This window comes from Equus asinus, chromosome 14 (genome assembly GCF_041296235.1).
Source record: "Equus asinus isolate D_3611 breed Donkey chromosome 14, EquAss-T2T_v2, whole genome shotgun sequence".
Classification (NCBI taxonomy): domain Eukaryota; kingdom Metazoa; phylum Chordata; class Mammalia; order Perissodactyla; family Equidae; genus Equus; species Equus asinus.
In genome coordinates, this window is record NC_091803.1 from 49,359,209 (window position 1) to 49,385,790 (window position 26,582).

The 26,582-nt window shown below is 65.0% G+C and overlaps 1 protein-coding gene across 7 annotated transcripts; it reads right to left on the bottom strand.

Annotated features, from left to right (window-relative positions):
* Window positions 1–175: 175 nt before the first annotated feature.
* On the bottom strand, window positions 176–25,867 carry CAPN15 (calpain 15). Of its 7 annotated transcripts, none has more exons than XM_070485336.1 (13): window positions 25,679–25,867; window positions 15,613–15,904; window positions 6,159–7,608; window positions 5,092–5,300; window positions 4,831–5,014; window positions 4,525–4,748; window positions 3,637–3,762; window positions 3,392–3,544; window positions 2,818–2,979; window positions 2,504–2,736; window positions 2,192–2,364; window positions 1,908–2,086; window positions 176–1,837 (listed from the first exon to the last, which is right to left on the bottom strand). In XM_070485336.1, exons 2-13 carry the CDS (start codon window positions 15,792–15,794, stop codon window positions 1,828–1,830), a joined length of 3,285 nt encoding a protein of 1,094 aa, XP_070341437.1. In that variant the 5' UTR covers window positions 15,795–15,904; window positions 25,679–25,867; the 3' UTR covers window positions 176–1,827. The 7 variants fall into 7 exon arrangements, with proteins under 7 accessions (XP_070341437.1, XP_044602411.2, XP_070341438.1 ...); XM_044746476.2 differs by lacking the exon at window positions 15,613–15,904 and adding an exon at window positions 12,019–12,092 and having other exon boundaries at window positions 176–1,841; window positions 25,679–25,865; XM_070485337.1 differs by having other exon boundaries at window positions 2,198–2,364; window positions 25,679–25,865.
* Window positions 25,868–26,582: the final 715 nt, after the last annotated feature.

A 26,582-nucleotide genomic window follows, 5' to 3' on the forward strand; every position in this document is an offset into this window, starting at 1 on the left:
AGCAAGCAGGACACCCCAAGTCTCCTCGTGAGGCTGACCTTGGGCACCCGCAAGCCAGCCCCCACTGAGGCGCTGTCACCAGGCTGGCCTGGGTGCCCCCAGCACAGCTCTGCCTGTGGAGGGGAGGCATGGGGCTGCAGACCCTGGGAGGAGGCGACAGACAAACGAGGAGGCATTGTTACAAAACAAAACATTTTTATTTGGTCCGTCGGAGCCTGAGTCTGGAAACACCCATGGAGAATCACCCTACAGGGAAGGGGCCGACAATTGATAAAATAGTCTCTGTGTTGGAAGAGCTGGCCATATGTACAAGGTTAAAAATATTCACAGCTCAGACTAAAAGAGGGAAATATAAAGGAGGCCCAAAGGGGAGGGTAGTGCTTCCCGGGGTTTCTCCAGGTGTCAAAACCCCGCAGGCCCCAGGGGAAGTGAGGGGCTGTGGGCAGTGAGGCTGGGCGGGCCCCCAGGAAGTGGGGCAGATGCAGGACTCTGGCCCGACAGCAGCTGCGGGCAGGACAGCTTGTAGCGGCTCAGCTCCCTGGGCCTCTGGGGCGGGAGAGGGGCCGTGCCCTGTGTGTGCCTGGACAGGGCTGGCCAAGGATTTCTGCTGGACCTGGGTCCTCCCGGCAGAGGTCAGGTGGTGCTGAGGACGAACATACTCAGCACAAGGCAGGGTGGGCCTGGCCCCGACCTGCAGCTCTCGACCCGCAGCCTCCAGGGCATGGCTTCGATCCTGGCGAATGCTCCAGGAATTGCATAGTGTCGCCAGAAGGGCAGCTGGGACCCTCCCCATCCCCGCCCAGAGCCCATGGTCGCCAGGCACCTGTCTCCTGGGACACACTGCTGGGACTCCAGGGAGCCCTGCTTGCCTCTTGGGGGGGAGATGGGCTCTGGGGGCAAGCCAGGGAGAGAAGGCTCCTGACCTTGTGCTCCACAAGGGGTGGTCCCTGTTCATCCCGGGGCCCTAGCTGACCCCCACAGAGGGGGTGGTCCCTGCTCACCCTGGGGCCCTAGCCTGACCTCCCCAGAGGGGTGGTCCCCGTTCAACCTGGGGCCCTAGCTGACCCCCACAGAGGGGGTGGTCCCTGCTCACCCTGGGGCCCTAGCTAACCCCCACAGAGGGGGTGGTCCCTGCTCACCCTGGGGCCCTAGCCTGACCCCCACAGAGGAGGGTGGTCCCTGCTCACCCCAGGGTCCTGGACTCTGACTCTCATAAATGGGTGGTCCCTGCTCACCCCAGGACCCTAGCCTGACCCCCACAGATGGGGGTGGTCCCTGCTCACCCTGGGGTCCTGGCCTTTCACCTGCGGGATTTGGTTTTGTGAAGGGGGCTCTTGACCACCTCACCCAGGCAGGAGGCCCCAGGCCCACCGGGAAGGGACAGCCTCACTTCGGCACTGGTGATCTGAACCTGACCTCGAGGTGGGTGGGTCAGAGGAACTGGTGCACAGCCCCTATGCACTAGAGGTGGGTTCGAGGTATTCTGCTTGGTGGCTGGGAGGCCCGGGACAGGAAGGAGGGACAGGAAGGAAGGCCCAGGGGAAGCTGTGCCCCTCGGCTGGCAGCTCCCTGGGTGGGGTCCTGAGATTCTGGTTCAAGCGTCCTCTGCTGGGGTCTCCCTTGTAAAGTGCGCATGGGGAGCAGGCAGGTGAGGGCAGGGTGGTCACAGCGGCCGGGGCCCGTGCAGGCCAGCGACCTCGGGCGTGAGTGGGGGGCTGTGGGTGCCCCTGGAGGCCGTCCAGTCGCTGAGAAAGGCCTGGGCCGCCTTGCGGTGCGCCAGGCGGTGGGTGATGGAGAAGCCGGCGTTGCCCTCCAGCTGGGACAGGATCACCAGGACCTGCCTGGGGGAGGGGGCCGGTGAGGGCCAGCGGAGGCCAAGGGGCCGGAAGGGTGGGGGCGGGGCCCACCTGTGCAGGGGTGGCACGCTGTCGTGGGTGCGCAGACTGCCGCGCGTGGACACCACGTTGAAGCTGTCCGAGCAGTCGCACTGCACGTGCAGGTAGGACTTGGGGTGCCGGTTCTCCACCACCACGATCAGCCCCGCCCAGCCGTGCGTCAGGTAGTAGCACGTCATGCCCTCGCGGCCCTGGACACACAGCGCAGGCGCGGGCTGGGCGGGGCCTCCCCCTCCCCCACCCCTCCCCACGGCCCTTCCCTCTTCTCCTCCCCCCGACCCCCCTCCCCCACCCACCCCAACCTCGTGCCGCTCGCCCCGGCTCTCCGTGAGCAGGATGATGGCGTCGGCCAGCGTGGTCGGCTGGGCCTCCACCGGCTCCACCATGACCAGCCTCGAGCTGTACACGGCCAGCACGTGGCCGGGTGGCTCTGGGGCGCAGCGCGGGACCCCGGCTGAGGGGCTGGAGGCTGTGGGGGGAGTGAGTCGGGGGGGGGGTGTCAGTGGCGGGGGCAACAGTGGCTGGGGCAGGGCAGCAGTGGCCGGGGTGGGGTGGGGTGGGGAGGGGCCACAGTGGCCAGGGCGGGGCAGCAGTGGCCCAGGCGTCACCGTGCGCGCTGGCCGGGGGTCCGGGTGCAGCGGGGCTCCAGTGGTTGAAGGCACAGCACACCACGGCATACTCGCCGGGCTCCAGCATCACGTCGCAGTTGACGAACTTTTTGACGGCACGCTTGCTGTGGGCCAGCAGGCGGCCCAGGCTCAGGCGACCGCCGCTGCCGAAGGACGCGCGGAACACCAGCACGCACAGGTCCAACAAATGGCTGTCCACCGCGTCCGCGCGCCTGCGGCAGACAAGTGGTCACCTGGCGCCCCGCCCGCGGGGAGGGGGCCCCGCCCACCCGCCGGCCCTCGGCCCCGCCCACCTGCCGCCCTCCTGGAAGAGCGCGAACTCCAGGGACGCGCGCTCCAGCACGGTGAGTGCCGTCACCCCGACGGGCCCGCTGGCCGAGCTGGGGAAGCAGCCCTGCACGCGCGCCTCCTGCCAGTCCGAGTGCACCTTGCAGATGTCCACGGAGTCGAAGTACCTGGATGGCGAAAGGGCGGCCCCACTGAGCAGCCCCGACTCTGGCTACGGACCGACAGGGCGCCCAGTGACCCCGGCAGGCGTGGGGTGCCTCCCGTAGCCCCGCCCCTCGACGCCCTCTGCATCTCCTGGGACTGGCCCGGAAGCCCCGGCCCCGCCTGTTGCCCGTGGACACCACCAGGGGGTGCCAGGTCCCAAGAATGAGCCAGAAAGGGCAGAGCCCTGCGACCCTGTGCTGACCTAGATCCCGGGATGGCCCAGGCCCTGGGGCGGTGGGAGGGACAGGCTGGGCTCCCCAGGGAAGAACTTGCCATGTATGGGGCAGAGACAGGTCAGGGGGGCCGAGGTGAGGGCAGCTGGGGCAGGGGGCAGGTGCGGCAGACCGGGCACCCGGCCCTGCAGCACCCAGCTACCTGATGAAGTCGCCATACTCCATCCAGAAAACGCCCTCGCTGCTGCCATGGGGCATGAGCTCGCCTCGCAGGTGCTCCGGCCAGTGTGGCCACTCATCTGACCAGCTGCCGTTCCAGGAGAAGCGGCCCCACGGGTTCCGGAGGCGCAGCAGCCTGTGGACCACAAGGCCGAGGCCATGACCAGGCCTCCACAGCTTCCACCACACATCCACACCCCCCGCTGCCCCGCCTGGCTCGGCCCCTACCTGGAGCCCTGGACGTCGCGGACATCGAGCACGGAGTAGGCGTGGCGTGGGCGCAGGCCCAGGCTCTCGTAGATGGCGTCATCCACCTTCATGTTGCCCCCCCCGCAGGAGGCGCCCATGAGGAACCTGTGCGGGCACATCAGCCTCACTGACCAGGGCAGGGGCTCAGCTGCCAGGGGCCCCCGCTGGCTCTGGCCCTGCCCTGGGGCAGGAAGGGGCAACACGGGGGTGGGGTTGGGGGCCTTTGGGGAGGGCGGATCCTGGGGACGCAGAGGAGACACATGGGACTCGAGAAGTGCTGGCCCGGCCCACGAACTCAGAGGGCCTGGGCTGGGAGATGGGCAAGCCTGGGCCCTGGAGGGTTCCTGGCGCTGGCTGGTCCTGCCAGCTCATGGTCTGGCTCCCCAAGGGGGTGGGGCAGCACTACTGCCCAGTATCAGCTGAGGGCAGGGTCTCGGCACCAGTGAGCTGGCCCTTCCAGGTCTAGGTTTCCACGCCCTCCCCACAGACACACTGGCCAGTGTGTGCTGGGTCTCGGCAGGCACCCCCTACTCCCATCGGGTGCCTCCCGTGGGGCTCACTCCCCGTGGCTCCACATGGCATCACAGGCCCAAGTCAGGATGGTGCAGGTCAATGGCCGCATCCTGCCTGCTCCCCACCCCTCCTGGGCAGGTGGGACTGCCGGCCCAGCAGTGAGCAATGACAGGGCTGCCAGCCAGGCCTCCTCGCTCTGGTCAACCCATGCCAGAAACATCTTGTGAATGCAGGGTGTGGGTCAGAGAGCGCTCGCCCTTACTTCTCCCACCGCTCCAGGCCCAGGCCCGGCCGTCCCCTCGCCTCGCCTCTCTGCCCAACACCGCTGCCCACCACAGCGCCCGCCCCTCTTACCCAGCCTCCTTAGAACTCAGCATTTTGGCCCAGATGAGGTCAGTGTCAACGGGCTCCTCTCGGGGGTTAGTGGAGCTGACCTGCAGCGCCAGGCTCTCACAGGGGGCGCCGGTGAGTGTGGCCAGGCCTTCGATGGCGCGCCCTGCCTGGAGGGCAAAGTAGGAGCCGTGCAGCTTGGCCAGCGCCTTCTCGATGAGGGCTACCCACAGCTGCTTCCGCTGAGCCTGCGGGGAGGGGCTGGAGTTGCAGGGCCGGCTGCCACCCGCCCCGTGCCCACCCCGCGCCATCCGCTGCCCGCCCCACCACCTGTGAGAAGAGGAGGAAGCCAGCCTCGTCGCATGGCAGCATGTCATCCACCAGCACCGTCGTCCACGTGCCATCCTTGCAGAGCCGCACCTGGTAGGCGCCCTCCGCGCACAGGCTGCGCGTGACCATCACCCGCTCGACGAGGTCGGGCCGCTCGGCCAGCACCGCCAGCGCACTCAGGAACCTGCGCAGAGCCAGGGGCCGCGTGGTGAATGCAGCTGGACCACGCACCACCCGGCCTGAGCGGGCGCCCCAACTCACCAGCAGTTCCCCAGCAGCCCCTGCAGGATGTCTGAGGGCCGGAGCGTGTGGAACACGGACCATGAGACACTGTGGTCCCTGAAGACGGAGCAGTTGATCTCGTGGGGCCGCAGCCACTGTCTCACGCGCTGCTGGACACTGTCGCCTGCGGGGAAGCCCACAGACTCGGGCCCAGGGGGGAAGCTGTCGTCTATGAAGTTCACGCTGTTCTGCAGACACCACGGGTGCGTGCTCAGGCTGGGCCCGGTGGCCCACCGCCCAAGGGAGTACCCCGGAAAAGCTGCCTGAGCCCCAGAAGGAAGGGGGTGAGTGTGTGCAGGGCTCAGCCACGGCCTTGTGTGACCCACACGGGCCTGCGAGAACATGGGGGACCGCAGCCAACCAGGACACTACCAGCTGGCGACAGGTCAGTGGGAGGCGCAGCCCCCAGCCTGGAGGCTGAAGGGGTGTGGGTGCTGGGGACAGGGAACCTGGGTGGCGCCCACGCCCAGCCCACAGCCCGCTGCACTGAAGGCCCCAGGAAAAGAGGTGGGGTACCTGGTGGGACAAGGAAGCCAGAACTCAAGCCCTCGGATGAGCTGTCAGGGTGGGCTGCTGGCAGTGATGGGGCAGTGGGGACACAGCCCCTCCAGCTGACCCTGGGGGTGACCCTTCCCTGAGCTCAGGCCTCCTGCAGCTCCAGGGGCAGACGAGCCCAAGGGAGCGTCCCGACCCTGAGTGCCAGCAGGGTCTCACGCCGGAAAAGCGCCACTCCAGCCTCCCTCTGGCTTCACTGTCAACGGGAAGTCGCGCCTGGGAGGGGTCAGGACCACAGACTGCGGGGTCACAGACCCTCAGGACAGAGGAAGAAGGGGCAACACACAGGCAGTGGGGACCAGCCACACTCAGGCAAGGGGTAACTTGGAGGCCCAACCCAGCTCAGGGCCAGGCTGGGGCTCAGAGCTTGGGGAGGACAGTGCTGCCCCTCTCTCCAAGAGAGAAGGTCCCACGGGGTTCAGAAGAGGCAGAGGAAGTCCTTGATCAGGGGCCGGGGGAGGCGAGTGCGGACCACCATGCCAAGGACTCACCTCCCGGCAGAAGGCCACGATGTTCTCCCAGAGGGCCTTGGCCTCGCCCTCGTCTGTCTGCCGCCGCTTCTCCACATGCATGCTCTCCCTGCGCCTCAGGGGAGCAGCGCCCCGTCGCTGGGCCACCAGGAGCTGCGGGGTGTGGCAGGCAGCGCAGTGCTTGGCCCGGGGTGCGTTGAGCAGAGTGCAGGCGGGGCAGGCCCACTGGCCTGGGCGCTCAGGTGGCGCCGTGGGGACAGGCCGGCCGGCCTTGTGGGCTGAGCAGGAGCCAGGCCTGTCGGCACCACAGTCTGGGGGCTCGCCGTGCTCCTGGAAGCCGTGCAGCTTGGAGCAGCCACAGGCCGTGCACCTGGGGGCCGCTGTGGGGTTCTTGAGTGTGCACTTGGCGCACGACCAGGTAGTGAAGTCGGGGCTGGAGGGGCTGGCTGGCGTGTAGCGCACGGTGTCACCAGCCAGGTCAATGACATCGTTGCCTGGCGTGGAGCCGCAGGCCTCACAGCGGGCAGGGCTCGCGGGGCTGGGTGCTGAGCAGGAGCCACACCGACGCGATGCGGGGCCGCCCTCGGCCACGTCCTCCTCCAGCACGCTCAGCCGCTTACCCGACAGCAGCTCTGCCAGGCGGGAGGCGCCGGCCCCGGCCCACCCTGGGCCCTGGAGGGGCCCCTTGGAGCCTGCGGGAGGTGAGGGCTGGGCAGCCTCAGGCACTGGTGGCTGCAGCTGGGGGGGGACCTCGCGGCGGCTGCGAGGCACAGGGTTGTTCTGCAGGGTGGGCGAGAAGGGGCTGAAGGGCAGCCCCCGCGGGGAATCCTGGGCAGATGCAGAGGGAGGGTCGGCCTCCGTGCCTTCCCCAGGCTGGGGTGGGGTGGGTGTGACGTGGAAGCCAGCAGGGGCCAGGACCTCAGGGACCACCAGGGCCTCAGGAGGGATCCTGGGCAGCGAGAGTTTTCGGGGGCCCCCGCAGGCAGAGCAGGAGCTGGCCACTGGCGTGTTGTGCAGCGTGCAGCGCTGGCAGGCCCAGCCGCTCCCAGGCTCTGCCGCCCCCTCTTCCTCCTCCTCCTCCGGCCGCCCCCCAGGCGGCTCCACGGCCGCCAGCCCCGCTGTCCGCGCTGGACCTGCCTCCTCCTTGCAGCTGCCCTTGGGCTCCACCAGGACGGTGGGTGGCTTGGGCAGGACCCCATTGATGACAGGCAGCAGGGAGGCGCCGGGCACGGGCTCTGGGGCAAAGCCACACACCTCGCAGGCCTCCTTGCCCAGGAAGTTCCGGAAGGTGCAGCGGGCACACGGCCATTTCTGCTCCTCCACGCTGAGCCGCAGGATCTGGTCAAGGTCGGGCTTCTGCCGGGGGGCCTCGCAGATGGAGCACTGGCGCTGGCCGGCTGGGTTCAGGAAGGTACAGCGCACACAGGACCACTCCCCAACTGCGGCCATGGACCCGGGTGAGTGCGTGTGGCTGCAAGGGAAGGCCCCGGTCAGTGCAGAGCTGCAGGATGGGGGCCCAAGCCTCCGCCTGGGATGAGGGGGTCGAGCCAAAGGGATCTGTGCCCTCTGGGCTGTGATGACGCCAGCCTCAGGAGGGCAGCCTGTGAGGGCTCGAGGACTCTAAGGAGGGAGAGGCCCCCCAAGGCCTCTGAGGGATCCCACAGCTCTGTCCTCAGACCCTTTCCAGAGGGGTGGACCTGTGGGGACAGAGGGATGGGGCTGAGCCACACTACATTGGTGGCCACGGGGCCCTGGTGTAGCGGGAGTCTTGTCAGTTCCAGGAAAGAGTGGGGGCTGACTTCCTGGACCGGGTAACAGGTGTCTACAAAAACCCACACCCAACAGTGAGAGACTGAGCACTTTCCTCCCAGGACCAGGCCCTCCGCTGCGTCAGCACATCCTGGGGGTCCGGCCAGGGCAACGGGCCAGGAGAGAGGACCGGCCTCCAGCTGGGAAAGAAGAGGCAAAACTGTGTGTTTGTAGATGACGTGAGGCCCTGCACAGAAAAGCTCCAGAATCCACAAAAAACCCACTGGAGCTAAAAAACGAATTTAGCAACGTCATGGGGCAGCGGATGGACACACAGAAGTCAGTACTGCTTCTATGCCAGCAATGAAGAATCTGAAAAGGAAACTAAGGAAACAACATCACTTACAACAGCTTCCAAGGTAATGAAATACCTAGGAAGAAACTTAACTAGGGAGGAGAAAGATTTGTGCCATGAAAACTACAACACACTGCTGAAAAAAATTAAAGACCCAAACAAACGGAGAGACACCCCGGGCTCATGACTGCACCCAGAGTGATCCACAGAGTTGGTGAAGCCCCATCAACACCCCAGTGGCCTTTTTTTCTCTTTCAGGAATGGAAAAACCCAATTCTAAAATTCATATCAAATTGCAGGGGCCCCCAGGGAGCCAAAACAATCTCGAAAAAGAGGCAGAAAATGAAGACAGGGTGGTATACATCTGGCTGTGGGCTCTATGACCAGCGGAACGGAATGGAGAGCCCAGAAGTGAACCTGGCATGTATGGGCCAATGATTTCTGACAAGGCGCCACAGGACAGTCCCTTCAACAATGGTGCTGGGACAACCGGATCTAAACGCTACAGGATGAAGCTGGGCCCTCACACCACATACAAAAATTAACTCAAAATGGATGAAAGACGTAAACATAGGAACAAAAACTATAAAACTCTAAGAAGAAGGAAACACAGGTAAATTTTCATGAGCTTGGATCTGGCAATGGGTTATCAGAGACGACACCAAACGCACAAGCAAATAAAGAAAAAAAATCAGACTTCAAAATGAGCAACTTCTGGGCTTCAAAGGATGTCATCAAGAAAGTGAAAAAGCCCACGGAATGGGAGAAAGCATTTGCAAATCGTATGTCTGAGAAAGGACTAGTATCCAGAACGTATAAAGAATTCCCACAACTCAACGAAAGACAAACAACCCAACTCAAAATGGGCAGAGGCTCTGAGCAGACATCTCTCCAGGGAACAGACACACCTGGACGATCAGCATGTGGACAGACGCGTGACAGCACGAGCCATCAGGGAAACGCAAACCCACCCGCAGGAGGCACCCCTCCCACCCAGGGGGCCCAGAATCAGAAGTGCAGATGGTCGCAGTGTTGGCGAGGATGTGGAGAAACCAGAGGCCCCGACAATGCCAGCAGGAACGCAAAATGGTGCAGCCGCTGTGGAAAACAGTTCCTCAAAAAGTCAGACAGAATTACCACATGACCCAGCAACTCCACCCCGAGGTACGCACCCAGAAGAACTGAAAACCGGGACTCTAACAAACACGTACACATGCGTTCGTAGCAGATCTATTCACAATGGTCAAGGAGTGGAAACAACCCAAATGTCCATCAATGAATAAACAGATATGCAAGATGTGGAATATTACACAGCTATAAGAATGAACGAAATGTGGACACGCTACAACGTGGATGAACCTTGAAAACATGCTAAGTGACTCCATTTATATGAAATGCTCAGACAGGCAAATCCATAAAGGCAGAAGGACGGGTGGTGCCCGGGGCGGGGAGCCAGGGCACAGTAGGCGTGGGTTTGCCTTCGGGGTGATGAACGTGACATGGAACTAGGCAGAGGTGAGGGCTGCACGCTGTGAATTCACTAAACACCACTGAGTTGTCCACTCTGAAATGGTTAGCTTTGTGAATTTCATCTCAAAAGAAACGTGAGTGCGTGAGGGGGAGGGAAGCATCAATGGTTCTCTCAGTGAGGAGCAGGGTCACACCGGACTCAGGGCCACCCGCTGGGTTGCCTAGCCAAGCTGCGTCTCTCCTGCTTGCCCGTCTTTGTGAGCTGGGGCAGGCGCTGGCTCTCTGGGTCTGGTGTTTCCAGGACCCCAGGCAGGGGTCTATTCTGATGTGTGCTGAGGGGCTGCAGGCACCGGACCAGGAAAGGCATACCTGGCAGTGCTCCTGGCCTGCTCCCAGGGACATTCCTGCCGGGCTGAGGACACAGGCTCAGTCCTGAGGCCTTTTGTCCCAGGCCAAGGCCCTGGGACTGACCAACTCCAGCCACAACACAGCCTCCTGGCGGGACTGTGGGTGGTGACCCACCTGCATCTCAGCAGCCCCTCTGGTGGCCAGCCCTGGGCACAGGTGGGTCAAAGAGGGATGCTCTGGACTCGCCTGCCTACCACCAACCCAAACCACTGTGGCCCAGCCCGGCCCGGCGGAGGCTCACGGAGGCAGCTCCGTGTCCTGTGGCAACAGGCACACCCCGTCCTGCTCTCTCAGCGTGCGCTGAGGTGGGGGGCCCAGCAGGCAAGGCTGGCTCTGCACCTGGCAGCCCACGGGGCTGCGGGGAGGGTGGAGGGCAGGCTGCCCAGCCTGAGGAGACGGTCTGAGGTCAGAGAAGATGGGAGAAGGGGCAGGGCCACCATGACCACCAGCCTGTCCTGAAGTGCTGGCCACACCTTGAGGGCGTCCCCGTGTGCGGCAGGACACGACCCTCTCGGGGTGGGTGGTGACGGCTGGGGAAGGTGCCTGTCTGTGGCTGCAAAGCTGGCAACACTCAAGGTGGGCTGCACCCACCTGAAGCTCCTGTCCCAGGAAGCTCTGGCTGTGCACTGGGGGGCAGAGGGCTGCTGTCAGACACAGCCGGGGGCCTGGACCCAGAGATGGCCATCGAGGACACGGTGTCTCCAAGCTGCCTGGCCTGTGGCATGGCAGCAGGCCGGGTGTGTGGAGGGCAGAGTGGGCAGGGCTGAAGGACTGGCTGGGGAAGTCAGAGCTGGGGGAGCTGCACTTGGCTCCCAGACGTTGCTGGTGACACACAGAGGGGGCAGGGCACCCACCTCCCACCCGCCAGTCCCCTGCACGGTCTGTCCTGCTGGCCGCTGGGAGCCTGGAACACAAGCCCCTTTGCCGGTTGGGCTCCTGGGCACCGGGCCTGCCCATCTCTCCCTGGCTGGGCCTCTGCTCCTCCGCACCAGGGCAGGTGGGATGTTCCTGACTCCCCCCCGCCCAAGATGGGCCAGGGGTCTGGAGGCGGGATGGGCTGGCCCCTCAATCCGCCTCTCAGGGCTAACCTAGGTGTCAGGGGGTGTCCACACTCCACAACACACACAGCCTCCTACACTGATCGTAGCTGCTACGCCTGGCAGAAAAATCAATTGTTCTTTACACCAAGGCACAAAGCCGGTGCTTCCAATGCCGTGTTCCAATCAGACTCTTCTGGTTCAGGAAGAAAGGAAACTCGCCTCTTCAAAAACAAACAGAGGCCCCCCGAGGAACCAGACTGCTCCCAGGGCCCAGAGACTTTGAAACCGCCTTCCTGGCCCGTGCGGCTGGGGCTCACGAGCCCCGTGGGGCCTCGCCAGAGGACAGCGTCCACGCGGGCGGGCCCGGCACCACAGAGTGGGCCTGGGCTGGGTCCAGGTCAGCTTCGCCCTTGGCTTCTGCGCTCCAAAATGTCTAAGAAATTCTTCTAGAGACAACCGGGACGCTCCCTGCTGTTCCATACTCAGAGAAGGGCCCACGGTCAAGGCTGGGGGCACGGCGTGTACACACAGATGTGCACATGTGTGCAGCATGCACTGGGTCCTGGGCAGCCTCTGCCCTGGCCCCAGGCTCAGTGGATGGTCACTCCCCCTGCAAACCCACCAGCCTTGTCGCGGGGGCCCACAGTGCTGGTCTGACCCTTCATGGACCACCCGCTCCTGGGAGGGTCTCCAGGAAGAAGACTCAGGCCCCGACCCCCAGTGCAGGAGAGGTAGGCCCGCGGCCCTCCTAGGACACTCGTGCCCTCAGCTCCAGGCCCCTGGTGGTCCTGGACGCATGGAGCAAGGAGAGCCTTGCAAACGCCAGGGACAAAGGGAGCCCAGCCCACGTGCTGCTTACCTCGTGACCCGCCAGCCAGCCTGACCTGGCCAGCACCTGGGACGCCGGGGGTCATGGCAGGTTTCACAGCCGTCCTGGGGGACAAGGTGAATTAGGGAGATCCTATTTGGAGTTCCGAAAAGTTTAATTGAAAACAGTAACTAAAACTCAGAGTCAGCACTGGGGAGACAGACCCAGCTGGGCAGAAGTGGTGGCCCCTAGGCTGAAAGGCAGCTTTGGGGATGGCGGTGGTGGCACGGCTGCAGGGCTCCTGGGTCAGGCAGCGGGCGGCACTGCGCTTGCTCACCGACCGACCTGCACCTCACAATACACACCCATCACTGGTTGGGCCGAGGAGAAGCGGCTTGGTCAGGGAGCAGGGAACCAGAGCTGGCCTGCTAGAGGCTCAGTGCCTGTGCCTCCCTGCGCTCACCTGTTCTGGCCTCCACAACCCCAGGGTCCCCATCACAGCCATCCTGAACACCCGTGGGGCCTGGTGGGGGCCGAGGACTCGAGACACTCACAAGGCCCAGCGACCTCAAACCCCCAGGCTGTCCGGAGGCAAACCCAGACCACCACCAACGGTCGGATGGTAGACCAGCGTTGACCCGGAGTCAAGAGCAGAGTCCCCACGCACAGCGCTGTGCAGAGGCCATCGCCCTGTGCGCCTAGACACAGGTGTGATCACGTCATCGGGGAGGCTGGCTGCTCATGAGGATGACTCGTCACTTGCCTCAGGATGCAGGTCACCTGGCCAGAGAAGTCTGACCCCACTTTGCCCTCACAGATCCTCAAGTGCTGACACTCGGCTCCAATCCCAAGGGAGGTGGTGGAGGCACCCTCGGGCACGTCCTAAAGTCCACATGCCCAGGACATGCCTGCCCCACAGGAGTGTGCAGGCTGCCTGGCACCTGCACGGGCACAGCCAGTCCTGGGAAGGCAGCCTTTCCTTTCCCTCTGGTGTCCGCACAGGAGGACCTCAGTCAGGCCACCAGACCTGAGGCTGGGCTCCCGGGCAGGCCACACCAGGAGGTGTGGAGGCCCTGCCTGGCTGTGTCCACCCGACCCCCCACTGGTGCCAAGGTCGTTGGAGCCCCTGCCCCAGCCTGGTGGTGGGCACGTGAGACACGCCACACCTGGCGTCATCAGTGCATGGGGCGGCCCTGGTCAGGAAGGTTGGCCTAGACGTGAGCCTCTTCGGCGAGTGAGCGCCAGGGGCTACCCTTCTGCCCCATGCCCGTCAGAGTCGGGGAGGGGTCTGTGGACTGTCCCCATGCATGTGCCTGGCTGAGTGCCATGTGTGTGTGTCCACGTGTCCAGGCATGGATGTGGGGGGTCCTGCCGGGGCCCGTGTGCAGGGTGTGGTAAGTGCCGCCCTCTTCCTGCCTCCCACGGTGCCCAGCTCCCCAACTGCTCCCCCATCTCTGGCCTGGGCGTCGGCGTAGTCCTCAAGGTCGCTAACAGCACTTCCTCCAGATTCACCCAGCCTGCTGTGGCTGCACCACTAGGAGAGCCTGGCAGGAGCCGGGAAGGTGAAAGGGCAACACCACTCACCAGGCCGCCTGGCTGGACAGCAAACTGAGACCCAACATGAGCACTCACACGCGCCCCTCGGTGCTTTGAGGAGCTGCCAGCAACCCCACAGTCCCACCTCAGCCCTCTAGCCCCGGTCCAGCCTCCCTCCCTGGGACCCAGCAATGCTTCTCGTGGCAATTTATCCTAAGGAAATAAACAATGGGAATTAAAAGACGTGTGTGGGTGGACGAAAAGATGCTCAGCACCACCAGCCACCAGGGAAATGCAAATCAAAGCACAGGAGGTACCATCTCATTCCCGCAGGGTTGCTGGGATCAAAGGCAGATGCAACGTGGCTGGCAAGGGCGTGGAGAAACCAGAGGCCCCGCACTGTTGGTGGGATGCAAAATGGCACAGCTGCCGTGGAAAACAGCCCGGCAGCTCCGTAGAAAGTTGAACATGAATTTACAACAAAACTCAGCAATTCCATTCTAGGAACCAACCCAAGGGAAATGAAGACATACGTCCACACAAAGCCCTGGACACGGATGTTCACAGCGTAGGACTCACGGAACTGAGTGGAAACAACCCAAATGCCGTCAACTGGGGATAAACAGTGTGTTCTCCCCACACGGCGGGACGCGCCCCAGCCATAAAGACGAACAGGCAGAAACATGCTACAATGTGGATGGACCCCGGGAACGTGACGCTCCGCGAGAGAAGCCAGACACAAAACAATGTGATGTGATTCCGCGTGTGTGGAACTTCTAGAAAAGGCAAGTCCCTGGACAGGAAGAGGATGGCTGCCAGGGGTGGGGGGTGGGAGGGACCACAAACAGCAGGATCTTTCGGGGACACGGAGATGCTGTAACCTGGGCTGTGATGGCTGCACGGCCCTGAGGGGGTAAGGCCACCGCCTGTTCACCTGCGAGCAGTGCGGCTGACAGAGTGGAAGTTAAGTCTCAACGAGGCTGCTGCGAAAAGGCGGAGTTCACCAGTGCGTCATTCGCGCACCAACCGAGGAAACTCTAATAATTCACTGTGACTCCCGCCTCTCACTGGCCCCGCTGTGGTCCCGCTTCCCAACACAGCCCTCTGAACCTCCAGCCCCTAACGGCTCGGCCTGCAAGAGGAACGGACGAGACCCACACTCCACTGCCCCCAGGTGCCTTGTGTGCGGGGCTCAGGCCTCCCCAGGAGGCCAGCCCTCCTGCACGCTCATCAGGACCCTGCCTGCTGCCCGCCTTCCCGGGGAGCCAGGACATGCCTGGGTCCACAGACACCAGGAATCCGTCCTGCACGAGCGAGCCGTGTCTGTGCGAAGTGGCAGCAGCTGCGGTCTCGATGCCCTCGAGAGAGCGGAGGGCATCTGCTATCCGCAGAACCCAAGCGTCCAGCGTGCAGGGATGACCCCGTCTCTGCCCCAAGGTCCGGACCTGAGTGTTTGCTGAGCACCAGCGGGGACACAGGGATTGAAGGCAGGGACATCAGCGTGGGGTGGGATATCGGGGCCCGGCCCTCCCAGACCTGAGCAGAGGACACCGGGCCCAGCCACCCCCACACCAGTCACCCCAGCACCTGAGGGAACTGACAGGCAGCCTGGACTGAGACACCTGCTGTGGGCAGCTGCAGCCACAGCTGGAGGGAGCCGGCCCGTGAAGGTCTGCCGGTGCAGCCCTGCAGCCCCACTGCTCCCCTGCAGGCAGCCACATCAGAGCAGGGACACCACACAAACACGGACGGGGGCCTGGGCAGTGTCCCCCCAATCCAAGGGGAAGCAAGCCAGCGTTCTTGGCGCATTCCAGCACCACCCGGGCCTGCGGTCGGCACCCCCACCCCCCAGCAAGAAGCTCCAGAAGCAGCTTCAGCACAAGCATCAGAGGGAACAGGTCATGCCGTCCCCACCCCACTACCATCTGCGACCCGCGTGAGAGCGGCCGGTGTCCAAGAGTGGGCAATGCCCGAGCCTGTGGGGTCTCGTCCCCTGGGCGGAAGTGAGTGGCCAGAGGACGCTAAGGAGCAGGGACTCCAGTTCTCTGCAAGCCCCTCTGCCAAGCACAGCCAGCTCCCGCCCCTCGGGGCCCTGCCCCACCGGCTTACCTTCGGGCCCGGGGACGTGGGGGCTGGTGCTGCCGGGTGACCAGGGCGCCGCCCCAAACGGGCCCCCCAGGGCCGCTCCTACACCAGCCGGCCGCTCCCGGAGGCCCCGGGTAGGACGGTCCCCCAGGGAAGCCGTGGTCCGACTCGGTCTCGGCGGCCAGCGAGGAGGCGGAGCTCCCCATGGCCCCCGCGACGGCGGCCGCGCTGAAGGCCAGGCCTCGTCACATGTGGCCGGCGAGCAGGGTGCGGCATGGAGGGAGGGCAGCACCCACGCCGGAGAAGGGCGGCCGTGCTGGTCACAGTCACACGACACCAACAAAAACAGACAGAGAGAATAAAGAGAAAGAGAAGAAACTGCATGACTCATGGGAACGAAGCCCTGGGCCCCAGAGGGTCCCCCAGCGTGGATGACCCAGGGTGGGAAAGACACTAGGCCCAGAGGGTCCCCCGCACCGGCGACCTGGGGCAGGAAAGGCCCTGGGCCTGTGTCTGACCCACAGCAGGTGTCCTGCGGTGCCCATCCCAGGGCTCCCACGGCCAGGGGTCCCCGCAGGGCCGAGGGCCCAGACTCGGCAGATCTGCAGCCCCTGGCACACGGGGCCAGGAGCCGGTTGCAGGTAGCCTCCCACCCCGTAACCAGCGCCCTGTCTCTGCTCCAGAAAACCCACAGGGACCATCAGCCACCCTTAGGGTTGTAGCTGCTGTCTTCAGAGCAGGTTTTGTCCTTGGTGAGAAAAGAAAACGCCAAGATTTTGTTGTACTGTAGAAAAAAAGGATCGAGGGGATGTCTAACCAAAGGAAAGGCAAAAAGGTGGGGAAAGGGCACAGCGGAGTGAGGGCGGCCCTCGCAGGACGCGGGACAGCCTCAGGAGGGCACTCAGGCACCACGCAGCCAAACCAGATCCGCACGATACCACAGTCCTACCCACATGCCCTTCTGGAGCCTTCTGGAGGGAGGGCCTCCCTAGAGAAGCTGCTGGGGCCGGGGAGGGTCCCAGGAGGAGACGGGGACCCAGGAGGTTGGCCAGGCCTCCAGGGGGGCACGCCTGTGCTTGGGGAGGCTGTGTTACTCCCACGGGCCGAGGGGGAGGAATTAGCCTGAGAGCGTCGCCTGGAGAGAAAGGCCGGCCGTGTCCAATTTCAGAAGAGGGAAGTCCTGGTCAGGTTCAGGGAAGATGCCAGCATGGCTGTTGCTCACCTGCCGGGCCAGGCTTTGGGCCAAGATGGGCGTGCGCTTGGCATTCTGGTTGTGCAGGTGACCAGCAGCCTCCACCCCCGGGTCTGCTCTCACCCACTGACACCGAACTCCTCACTTCCAATTGAGTCCCTTGGACACAGGAGCCAACGGCTGGGGTGGAGCTGGGGGGACGTGTTCTTGCAGCGCAGACAGGCCAGTGGGCGCCCAGGGCGTGTGTTGGGGGCTGGGCAGGGCTCCCCAAGCCTGAGAGTGACCTGCAGCGCACACTGCTCTAGAGGCCGGTGGAGCCAAGCGCCACCAGTATGGGATGGGGGCTTCGGTCAGACCAGCCGAGTCCCCTGGGACTGCCTGTGCTCCCAGGGAGGAGGCGTGGCAGGACTGAACAGCATCAGCCCTGACTAGCTGGGTGACCCCACAAGTCACCCACTGCTTAGGCCTCCCCCACAGAGCATGACCAGAGCTGAGCAGTTGGGGCAGAGGCCCCGTAAGGGACGCCCGCTTCCCTGGCTTACAGGAACCCTGTCCAGTAGGAGCATCACGCGAGCCACAGATATTTCTAGTCCTCTGACAGCCACACGAAAAAGTAAAAGAAACAAGTAAAGGAATCACGATGATGCATCTTATGTAACCCAACACATCCAAACGCCATCACATTGGTGGGGATCCAAACGGAACCAGCGTGGGCCACGGGTGTGGATCCGGATGGAGCCAGCGTGGGCATAGTTGCCTGTTCTCAGTCAAGGCCTTTGGACTCTCACTGTGATTTACGCTCATCCCGACGTAGACGGGCCATGCTCTGGGTCAGGAACCATGTCCTGGTGGCTTCCATCCCGGGCAGCGCTAGAGAGCGCGCAGAGCTGGTCTCAGTGAACACAGCTGCGGGGTGCCCAGAACACAGAGCACACTCACCAGCGGTCAGCGGCACGTCAACCAGGGTCACTCAAGACACCTGCCTCTCCCATGGCTACAAGTTGGACACAGGACAGCGACAACGGCCCAGACTCCTGAGCTGCATTCCGCACAGGAGCCCCTTGTGCAGAAAGGGCTCAGGCATTGCTGAGTCTCCCCTTTAGCAGGCAAATCCTGGGCAGTGGGGAGGGCAGGGGAGGGCCTGAGTGGGAGCCAGGCTCAGCAGCAGAACTGCTCACAACGGGACCCCAGGCTGGTCTGCCCCCAACAAGGAGCTCTGCCCACGTCCACGGTGAGAGCAGAGAACGGGGTAGGGAAGCCTGGCCGAGAACCCCAAAGCCGAGAGGGTAGGGGAGACAGACAGTGCCGTGTGCAGCCAGCTCAGGGCTGGCACTTGCCCTGTGCCCCAAGGTGACGCCACTACGTGCATCTGATGTGGGCAGAGCCGACACAGAGTGAGGATGCAGCCCTGGGCCTCCCAGGGGAGTCTGCGGGGCCACAAGGGCTGGGCTCTGCTGGGAGGAAGGAACACCAAGGCCAGGTGCAGACGGGATGTGTGGCCTGAAGCACGAGCTCAGGGAGGACCCACCTGCTCTTCTCTGATGCCCCTCACAGGCCCTGCCCCGGGGCAGTGAGCACACAGCCCTGTCAGAGATGCGTGGGCGTGTCTGTCCCCACCCTGGCAGCAGCTGTGGCATTGTGTCAGCCTCCCGCCACGCCTGTGGGAGACCCTGACCCTACAGGCCTCACCTGGCGCTGCCACGTGGCAGTCTCTGAGCCTCTCCTGGGAGGCAGGGGCAGCATAGGCCCCTCTCGCTGAGGCTCGAAGAGAAGGGAGAGAGAGGCGGCCAGGAAGGCGATGCCCCCGGGCAGTGTCTCCAGAAGGGCCTCTCTGGGGCTTTGGGACGACAGTGCCCCCCCACCTTGCCCACAGCAGGGAGGGATCCTGGGAGTGGGACCCCACAAGGGCCACCAAGCACAGCATGGGCTCCCCAGCAAGCAGCAGGCCTGGAGGTAAGCCGAGGGTCCCACCTGCTTGGGTGAGGCGTGGGTCCACCCACCCTGTCCTGGCTCCGTGTCATAATTACGGGGACAGGGTCTTTCACAAACACGCCATGCAAGCCATCCCTGAGATGGCTGTGTCCCCAAGACGGCGCCCAGGGGGGGCCTCCGCAGCAGAGCACACCCTAGCACCAGGTGGCCAGCCTCGTCCCATCCCCCAGCTGCCACTTCTGCAGGGACTGTGGGGCGGGCAAAACCCCCAGGGCTGCTCCTGCCGCCCTGGAGCTCTCTGCCCAGGCCCATTCATTCATTCATTCCTCTGCCTGGCTCCTTCCTCCGCCTCAGGCCGTTTCAGGTGGAGAATGTGGCACCAACAACACTCTGGCGGGCTCGCAGGGGGCTCCTTGCCCTCATTCGAAGTGTGACCCCAGATTTAAACAGGGCTGCAGCCGAGCTCTGGCCTCGGGGAAGCGTGGACGCAGGGCCCCCAAGGACAAGGCGTCAGTCAGCAGGGGCGGCCTGTTCCAGCCCAGCATGAGGTGTGTGCCCAGCGTGGCACCGAGAGGAAGCAGGGACCGTCCACCCAGAGGGAGGAGCGCACGAAGGGCCAGATGAGGATGACACCCTCCCCAGACCCCGCCTGGGGCATGCCTGTCTGGGTCCCGGCAGGCCAATTCCAGGGCAACAACCCACCACCCCTCAGCCCAGCCCGCTGCCCTCCCAGGGCCCTGCGGGTCCTCTGAAAGGGGTGCTGAGGCCCGAGCCCATCGGAGGCACACAGAGGGCGGGTGCCGTGGAGCAGGGGCGGGTGACTTGCTTCCACCAAGTCACAGTTTACCCAGCCCAGGACCTGCAGGGCGTGGATCAAGAAGCCTGGGGGCAAACAGAGGCCATGGAAGGGGGAGAGGGATGGAGAAGGCGGGGGAGGGAGGGAGCAGGGAGGACGGGGAGGGGGAAGCGGGCAGAGGAGACGTGGGAGATGACAAGGGCCATGGCCCAGGTGCCCCCGAGGGAGGGAGTGGGAATTTATGCCCGGCCCTGCCCCAGGCACAGGGGAGGAAAATTCCCCCATTCCCGGGGACGGGGACGCTGTGAGCTGTGAGCTCGTGTGGGCATTAGCACAGGCTGCCCCTGGGGGCACAGGAGGCATCTGAGCCCCACGGGACGGTGGCGGCCCAGGCTCTGCACAGACGTGTGTGCTTGATGATACCTCCACACGCATGCACACGCCTCGCCAGCGCCACCCCCCCACACACGCTCCCCATACCTTGCTAATCTGTGCAGGTGAGGAGGTGAACCCGGCCACACAGCGCTCCACGCATGCCAGGGAGCAGGTCTCAGACCCTATCAAGGTCTGTCTCCCAACCTGGGACAACGGCACCTTCACATGGCAGCAGCCCTGACAGGTTGCCCGAAACCAGCCTCAGGACGGGGATACAGGGGAGGGACAGGGAGAGCCGCCCGCGGAGGGGACACCCAGCTTTTCTGGGTGCCCATGGCTGCCGCGTTGTACCCGAGAACCACGCCCCCAGACAGGAAACCAAGAGCCCAGCGGTGTGTGGGTGGGACCCCCTAGCCTGAGGGAGGGTTCCCCCCACCCATGACAGTGAGTGAGCCCTGACTCCCATCCCTACCAGAAGCCAGGCCGGGACCCCACCCTGGGGACGGCCCAGACTTCGAGCTCCCCACCCCGAGAACTGCAGGACAGCATGTCCTACGGCCGCTCCGTTCTTGAGGGCTCAGGCGCCTACACCAGCAGCTCAGGGGCCCGTGCCCCTTGAGGCAGGAGGACAGCGGGCACAGTCAGGGAATGGGCTGTCAAGGATGAGGGGTTCCATCTGGGGGACCAAAGGAACGGCAGACACATCTCCCTGCAGTGCGCCCCGAACGACAGGGCCACAGCCGCCTTGGCCACGAGGCTCCGCAACGCAGGAGTCTGGGCAGCAGGTCTCGGGGCTCCACGGGCACCCACGCTGCACCCCTGCCAGCCGCTCCACAAGAGCCCACAGTACGTGGGAAGGCACTCACCCCGAGGGGCCTGAGCTCCACCAACACTAGCGCCTGGGTCTTTGCCACAGGAAGCGACTCTCAGCAGCAGAGCAGTCCTGCCTACGGCACGTCCACCCAGAGGGCACGGCCTCTCCTGGATGGTCCCGGGCTCTGGCCCCGGACAGCAGACCCCGCCCCCAGGCTCCTCAGCACCAGCGAGTCCACGGCAGAGTGGTGCTGACCAGCCACGTGGTCCAGGCTCAGCAGCCACCCCATCCCGGGGCATCTGACCCTCGCCGGGAGGCCAGAGGTCCCAGGGTGCAGCATGGCTCAGCCACTCCCTGCTGCCTGGTCCAAGGTCCCCGGCCACCCCTGGGCCAGCCTACGACAGATGGGGCTGTTCAAGATCCTGGGCCCCAGGGAGAGGTGCCGGGTGGGGCAGGGCTGCGGGCAAGCAGCCAGGCCGCCATCGAGATTTGCCTGGACCCAGGTTCCGGCAACACCCGGCCTCTCCCACGGCCAACGGGCCATCACCCCCAGAGCTGGGGGCTTTGCTGCCCTCACCACACATTGACCGTCGCAGGCAGGGGCTCTCACACCCCCACCACCCTGGGTGCCGTGCACCTTGCTGTGGCCTCCTCCACATGTGCTGCTGCCCTCAGATGAAGCGCCGGCCGGCCACCCCTGCCCTGCGGGCCACACCCTAGAGTGGGCACAGTCCACACTGCAAAGGCTCCACTGAAATCACTACAAACGCCCCTGGGGCCGGGCTAGGGAAGAAACGCTCCTGCCTTCCAACTGGGAGCCGCTCCCCAAACGAACGCGCTCCCCGGCAGCCAGGGGCTCTTGCTGGGGTTTCTGGACGTCGCATCAGTCCCCAAAAGCAACCGGAGCCGCCAGCTCCGGACAGAAGGCAGGGCCCCTGCCCTGCAGCTCAGCCCCTGTGTCCTCAGCTGCTCAGGACACCTTGGAGACACTTGTCGATGCCGGTCACAGGTGAACACCGGCCGTGGACCAGACGTGCTGGGCCCTCCGAGCACCTGCTTTCCAGGTGGGAGGGGAGAAGACGGGCGTCTTGGATCAAACCCGCAGTGGAGCAGCTCACGCTGGGAGGCCGGCGAAGAGTAGACCGGGTCCGGGGCTGCCTCCAAGGAGGGGGCCGGGCCCTGGGAGTCGCACACACCCCAGTCGTGCATCATGAGAAAGGAAACTGGTTCCCACCCAGTCCTGTCAGCAACGCGGATGCTCTCAGGACTTCGGTCTCTAGTTCACATGTTCAGTCTCATCAACGCTTAGCACCACTTACAACAGGAAAGGGGGCAACAGGTGGGCATCTCGTCTCTCGGCGCTTCCGTATTTCCACGCCGAGCGATGGCAGGAGCAGCCCCAGCCGGGGAGCTGGTGGCAGAGCAGGCTTCACAGGGCGGCGGGTACGGACCCTTCAGCTCACCCCAAAGGGAGGCGGACAGGGAGCTGGGGAAGCCGTGCAGCCGGCCCCACGAGCGCTGACCCCACACGCTGGGGCCCCTCTGCAGCCACATCTGTAGGCCAGCCAGGTCCAGGACATGCTCCTTTCCTCTCAAATGGGGGTGAGGCAGAAGCTCCCAGAGGCCAACCTGCATGCATGAATCTATTTCCAAGGGCGACGTTCTGAAGCAGTGTGGCCGTGAGGGGGACAGGCACGAGGAGGAACTCCCTGTGCTGCGGGTCTGGGCTGCGCTGCCACTGGAGGGCGGGAAGCCATGACGCCCACCGTCCACAGCGCGAGGCTTCCACACAGCAACCACTGACCCGTGTCCCCCGCGATCTTGCAGCAGCATCCAGGCACGACCCCAGCACGGACACCAGGGAGGGGGCACACAGCCCTCGCAGCTCCCCTTGACCTCGGGAAAGCCTGAGAGCCGGGTGTGGACAGCTGCCAGAGCCTGAAGGCGTGCGCTAGGACGGGGAGTGAGGCCACGCACGCATCCACCATCTCGTGTGAATGCTACCCTGGCACCCCACGCTGATCAGCCCCATGAGTGGCCCCTCCTGTGGGTACCAGGAGGCCCCGCACTGCCCCTCAGGGGTCTCTGTGCTGGGCTGGGACACCCCGTCCTCCTACAGCCCCATGAGTGGCCCCTCCTGTGGGTATCAGGACGCCCCGCACTGCCCCTCAGGGGTCTCTGTGCTGGGCTGGGACACCCCGTCCTCCTACAGCCCCATGAGTGGCCCCTCCTGTGGGTATCAGGAGGCCCCACACTGCCCCTCAGGGGTCTCTGTGCTGGGCTGGGACACCCCGTCCTCCTACAGCCCCATGAGTGGCCCCTCCTGTGGGTATCAGGAGGCCCCGCACTGCCCCTCAGGGGTCTCTGTGCTGGGCTGGGACACCCCGTCCTCCTAAAGCCCTGGCAGCAGGCCCTGGCCTGGTGGCACCAACGCAGCCACCTGCAGAGCTCCTGCTCAGACCGTCCCTGGGCCACTGCTGTGACCCATGGGGTGACAGGGCATGGCTGGGCAGGTCCCCAAGCCCGAGAGGCGCAGGCAGCCCAACCTCAACCTCAACAGTCTCCTTGCAGCTCATTCAAAGAAGGTGAAGGCTAGCAGGTCCATCTTCATCCCCACAGAGGCTGCAGGGTGCTGTTCCGGCCCGCCTGGGAGTTCCCCTCAGACTTCAGAGCTGCGGTGACCGAGCTGCCTGCCAGTGAGCAGTGAAGGAGGATACTCACGGACCACCTACTTGGCGTGGATGGACGGGGCTGGGCACCGAGGGTCAGTGTGTGCAGGGGGAGCCGCGGATGGGGCCCAAGGGGCCAACGTCAGAGCTCAGCACAGACTTCCCAGGCCTTCTCCGCAGAGTGGGGAGGGGGGGAGCCTGCATCCACACCGAGGAGTTTGGCAAAGGAGAACAGATGAGAAACGAGATCATGTTCCTGCTTTGGGACACCTGTGGGTGCCGGATGCCAAATAACGGGGTACAGGGCGGACCAGAAAGACAGAACAGTGAAGAGGCAGCAGTCCAGGCCGGAGAGGCGGAACCAACTGCCGAGCCCAGAGCCCCCTCCGTGCGCCTAGGGCAGGGAGCCTCCTTGCTCGGGATCAAGGCCCAGAACTTTAAGGTCTGAAGAAACCACCAAACCCGCCTGTGCCTCTCTGCGCTCGGACCAGGGGCATCTCTCTTCTGCCGCACAGTCCAGGGCAAAGCGGCAACCCAGAACGTTCATGGATGTGACCCGTCACCGGTGTTTCCTGGGTTTCTGTGGCTGTGGTTCCATTTAATTACGCATGTGCCCTTCCAGCACCTTCCATGCATAGGGTGGTGGGAGGAAGTGGCCCGCCCTGGGAAGGCCAGACCAGACCGCGGGTGGCCGCGCTCTCGGGCTCTTCACTGACCAGGTCAGGCCCATGAATGACATCTGTGATTCTGGGGACTTCTAGGGCAGCAGAGTCCTTCTTTCTGACTGCCACGTGTGGAAGACAAACACAGGAGGCGGTGGAAGGAGGAGGAGGAGGAAGAAAGGCAGCCTCAAGGTTCCGGAACCTGGATGTGCAGCCCCCTCCACCCCTCCCTGAGCAGCAACTTAGTCTCCTGGTCTGTAAAGCACGGCTCGGCTCACCAGAGAGCTCGGCGCAGGGCCTGAGAGCAGCTTCAGCGAACATCCCCGCCAGCAAGCCAGACAAGCCAGCCTCCCTGGTGAAAGGCACAGCTCCCTCACAGATGCAGGATTAGAGGTCACTTCCTCCTCATCTGGAGCCCGAGGTCTGGGGCTCAGAGCAGCGACACAAGATCGGAGACAGGGCGTCCCTGCCTACCGCCATGGAGGCCCTGAGCCTTGGGACCAGCAGGGCTTAAACCTGGCCCTCAGGAGGTCACGAGGTCACCGGCCTGTCTGCTCAGGAGAAGCAGCTCCAGGGACTTTCGGGTGCACAAGGGAAGGGCGAAGAGCGTTCCTGCGCCCAGCCCCACGGCCAGACTGAGCCGGCTTCCTGCGAGACCTGCATCCACAGTCAGGCTGCGGAGCAGTGGCTCCCGGGCTCCCCTGACGTCTGGGGCCCTCTTCCTGAGCCTTGAGCCAGGGAAACGCACTCTCTCTCTCTTCACATCTGAGAAAGTTGCTCAGAAGTGGCAAGACGGAACCACCCCAGCTCCTCCCCAGCCCAGGCTGTGGGGCCGAGAGAGATTCTGGGTGTTCTCCCCACCTTGCTGTGACTCACACAGCCCTCCAGACCTGGGCCCGGGGAGGGGCCTCAGGAGGAGCACCCAGCTGAGCCCCAATTTTCCCCACAGGACACCAGGGCTCCATGTTGCAGGACCCCAAACTCCCAGGCCTGGTCTCACAGGGGTCCTGTAGCCTGCAGTCTGGTCACAAACTCCTGTGCGATAAGGGCCCCCCCCCCCCCCCACGACAGTCAGCGCAGTCCGTGCCACTTGACCACACAATAAGGGTTCCCGGGTCAGGACCAGAAGGGCTCCTTTTGCACCGGCAGGAAGAGCCCGTCCGCCTAGCAGCCTGGCAAACGTTCCCAGGAGCCACCCTCTGTAACTTCCCTGTGAGGCGCCAGCGCCAAGAGGAGCAGAGAAGAGGAAGTGGGGTGGCCAGGGGGCACACAGGCGCCTGCGCTGCCCCCTCCGTGGGCCGCCCCCGCAATGCCCCGAGTCCCGAGCTGGGGAGGGAGGCGGGCACGGCGGGCACATCCCCTAACACAGCGGGACCAGGACTCCGTCCGGAGTAAGGGCGCTCAAGGGCAGGCAGGGGCCGAGGCCGCCCCCTGTGTCCGCAGCACCGGGCTGGTCTCCCAGGGACCCGAAGACGCAGGTCCCCGCCGGTCCCCTCCAGGCTGCGCCCACAGCCCAGCCCGGGCTCCGGCCAATCCGCTGGAGGCGCCGGCGGGGCAGCAGGCTGACCCCGGATCCGAGGCCGGGCGGCTCCCGGCGCTGCCCGCCAGGCCCGCGCTCCGGCCCCGACCTGCCCGGCCGGCGGGACTCACCTCCGCGCCCTGGCGGCGCCTCCTCCGTTCCCGCAGCCCGCGCGGCCCCGGGCCCGCTCGTGTGCGCCGGCCGAGCCACAACTTCTGCCTCCGGAGGGCGGGCGGGCGCCCCTCCTGCCGCCGGCCGCTGCCCCGACGGCCTCCCGCGCTGAGTGGCGGAGCCGCCGAGCGCCCGACCCGCCCTGCCCGGCCCGCGTCCGGCGCCCGCCCTACGCCGCCTCCGTAGCGTAGCGCCCGGCCGGGGCCCCGCGGCTACGGTGCGCCCGGGGCGCACGCGGCGCTGTGAATCGCGCGCGCGGACTACGGCTCCCACAAGGCCGCGCGGCGAGGTCGGGCCGGAAGCTCGCGGCAGCCCTGCGCGCGAGGCAGGCCGGGAGCTGTAGTCCTCGGGGTGGCGGCCAACACCAGCTCCGGCTGGCGCCCTCCGGAGTGCCGCCGACTCCCCTGGCCGCCCTGCCCGCCGACTCCGCAGGAGATGGCCAAGCCCCGGGCCCCGGGCGGCGCTGCGTGCCGGGTTTGGGGCGGAACGGCGAGAAGCTGCGCCGAGCTCAGGACTGGGACTACAGCTCCCAGAGTGCCCTGCGCGGAGGAAGGGGCGGGGCCTCCACGTCCGCCGCGTTCTCGGCGCTTCCGGCTGCGCCTGCGGGCCGAGAGGGGTGTACCGCTGGCTGGCTGGTCCCCGTCCTGGATCCGCGGGTCGCAGACCCCTTAGCCCCTCCCAGGCCCTCTGCAGCCTGTCTGCTTCCTCGGTGCCCTTCGAGGGCTTCCCGGTCTGGAGTCCAGGCTCGGGGGCCGAGCTGGGTCTGGGCCTCGGTTCTCGCCTCGGTCAGCGAGAGGAAGCGGCTCCAACCGGGTCGTTGAGGGGTCGGAGTGAGACCCTCCGCGGAGGTGCTGCCCAGCCCGG

Coding starts and splice junctions, on each gene's coding strand:
- CAPN15 (XM_044746474.2), bottom strand. CDS start 15,794: ATGGGGAGCTCCGCCTCCTCGCTGGCCGCCGAGACCGAGTCGGACCAC. Junction 5,301..6,158: donor TCGTGGCCTTCTGCCGGGAG/GTGAGTCCTTGG, acceptor TGGTGTCTGCAG/AACAGCGTGAACTTCATAGA. Junction 4,749..4,830: donor GCTTCCTCCTCTTCTCACAG/GTGGTGGGGCGG, acceptor CCCTCCCCGCAG/GCTCAGCGGAAGCAGCTGTG.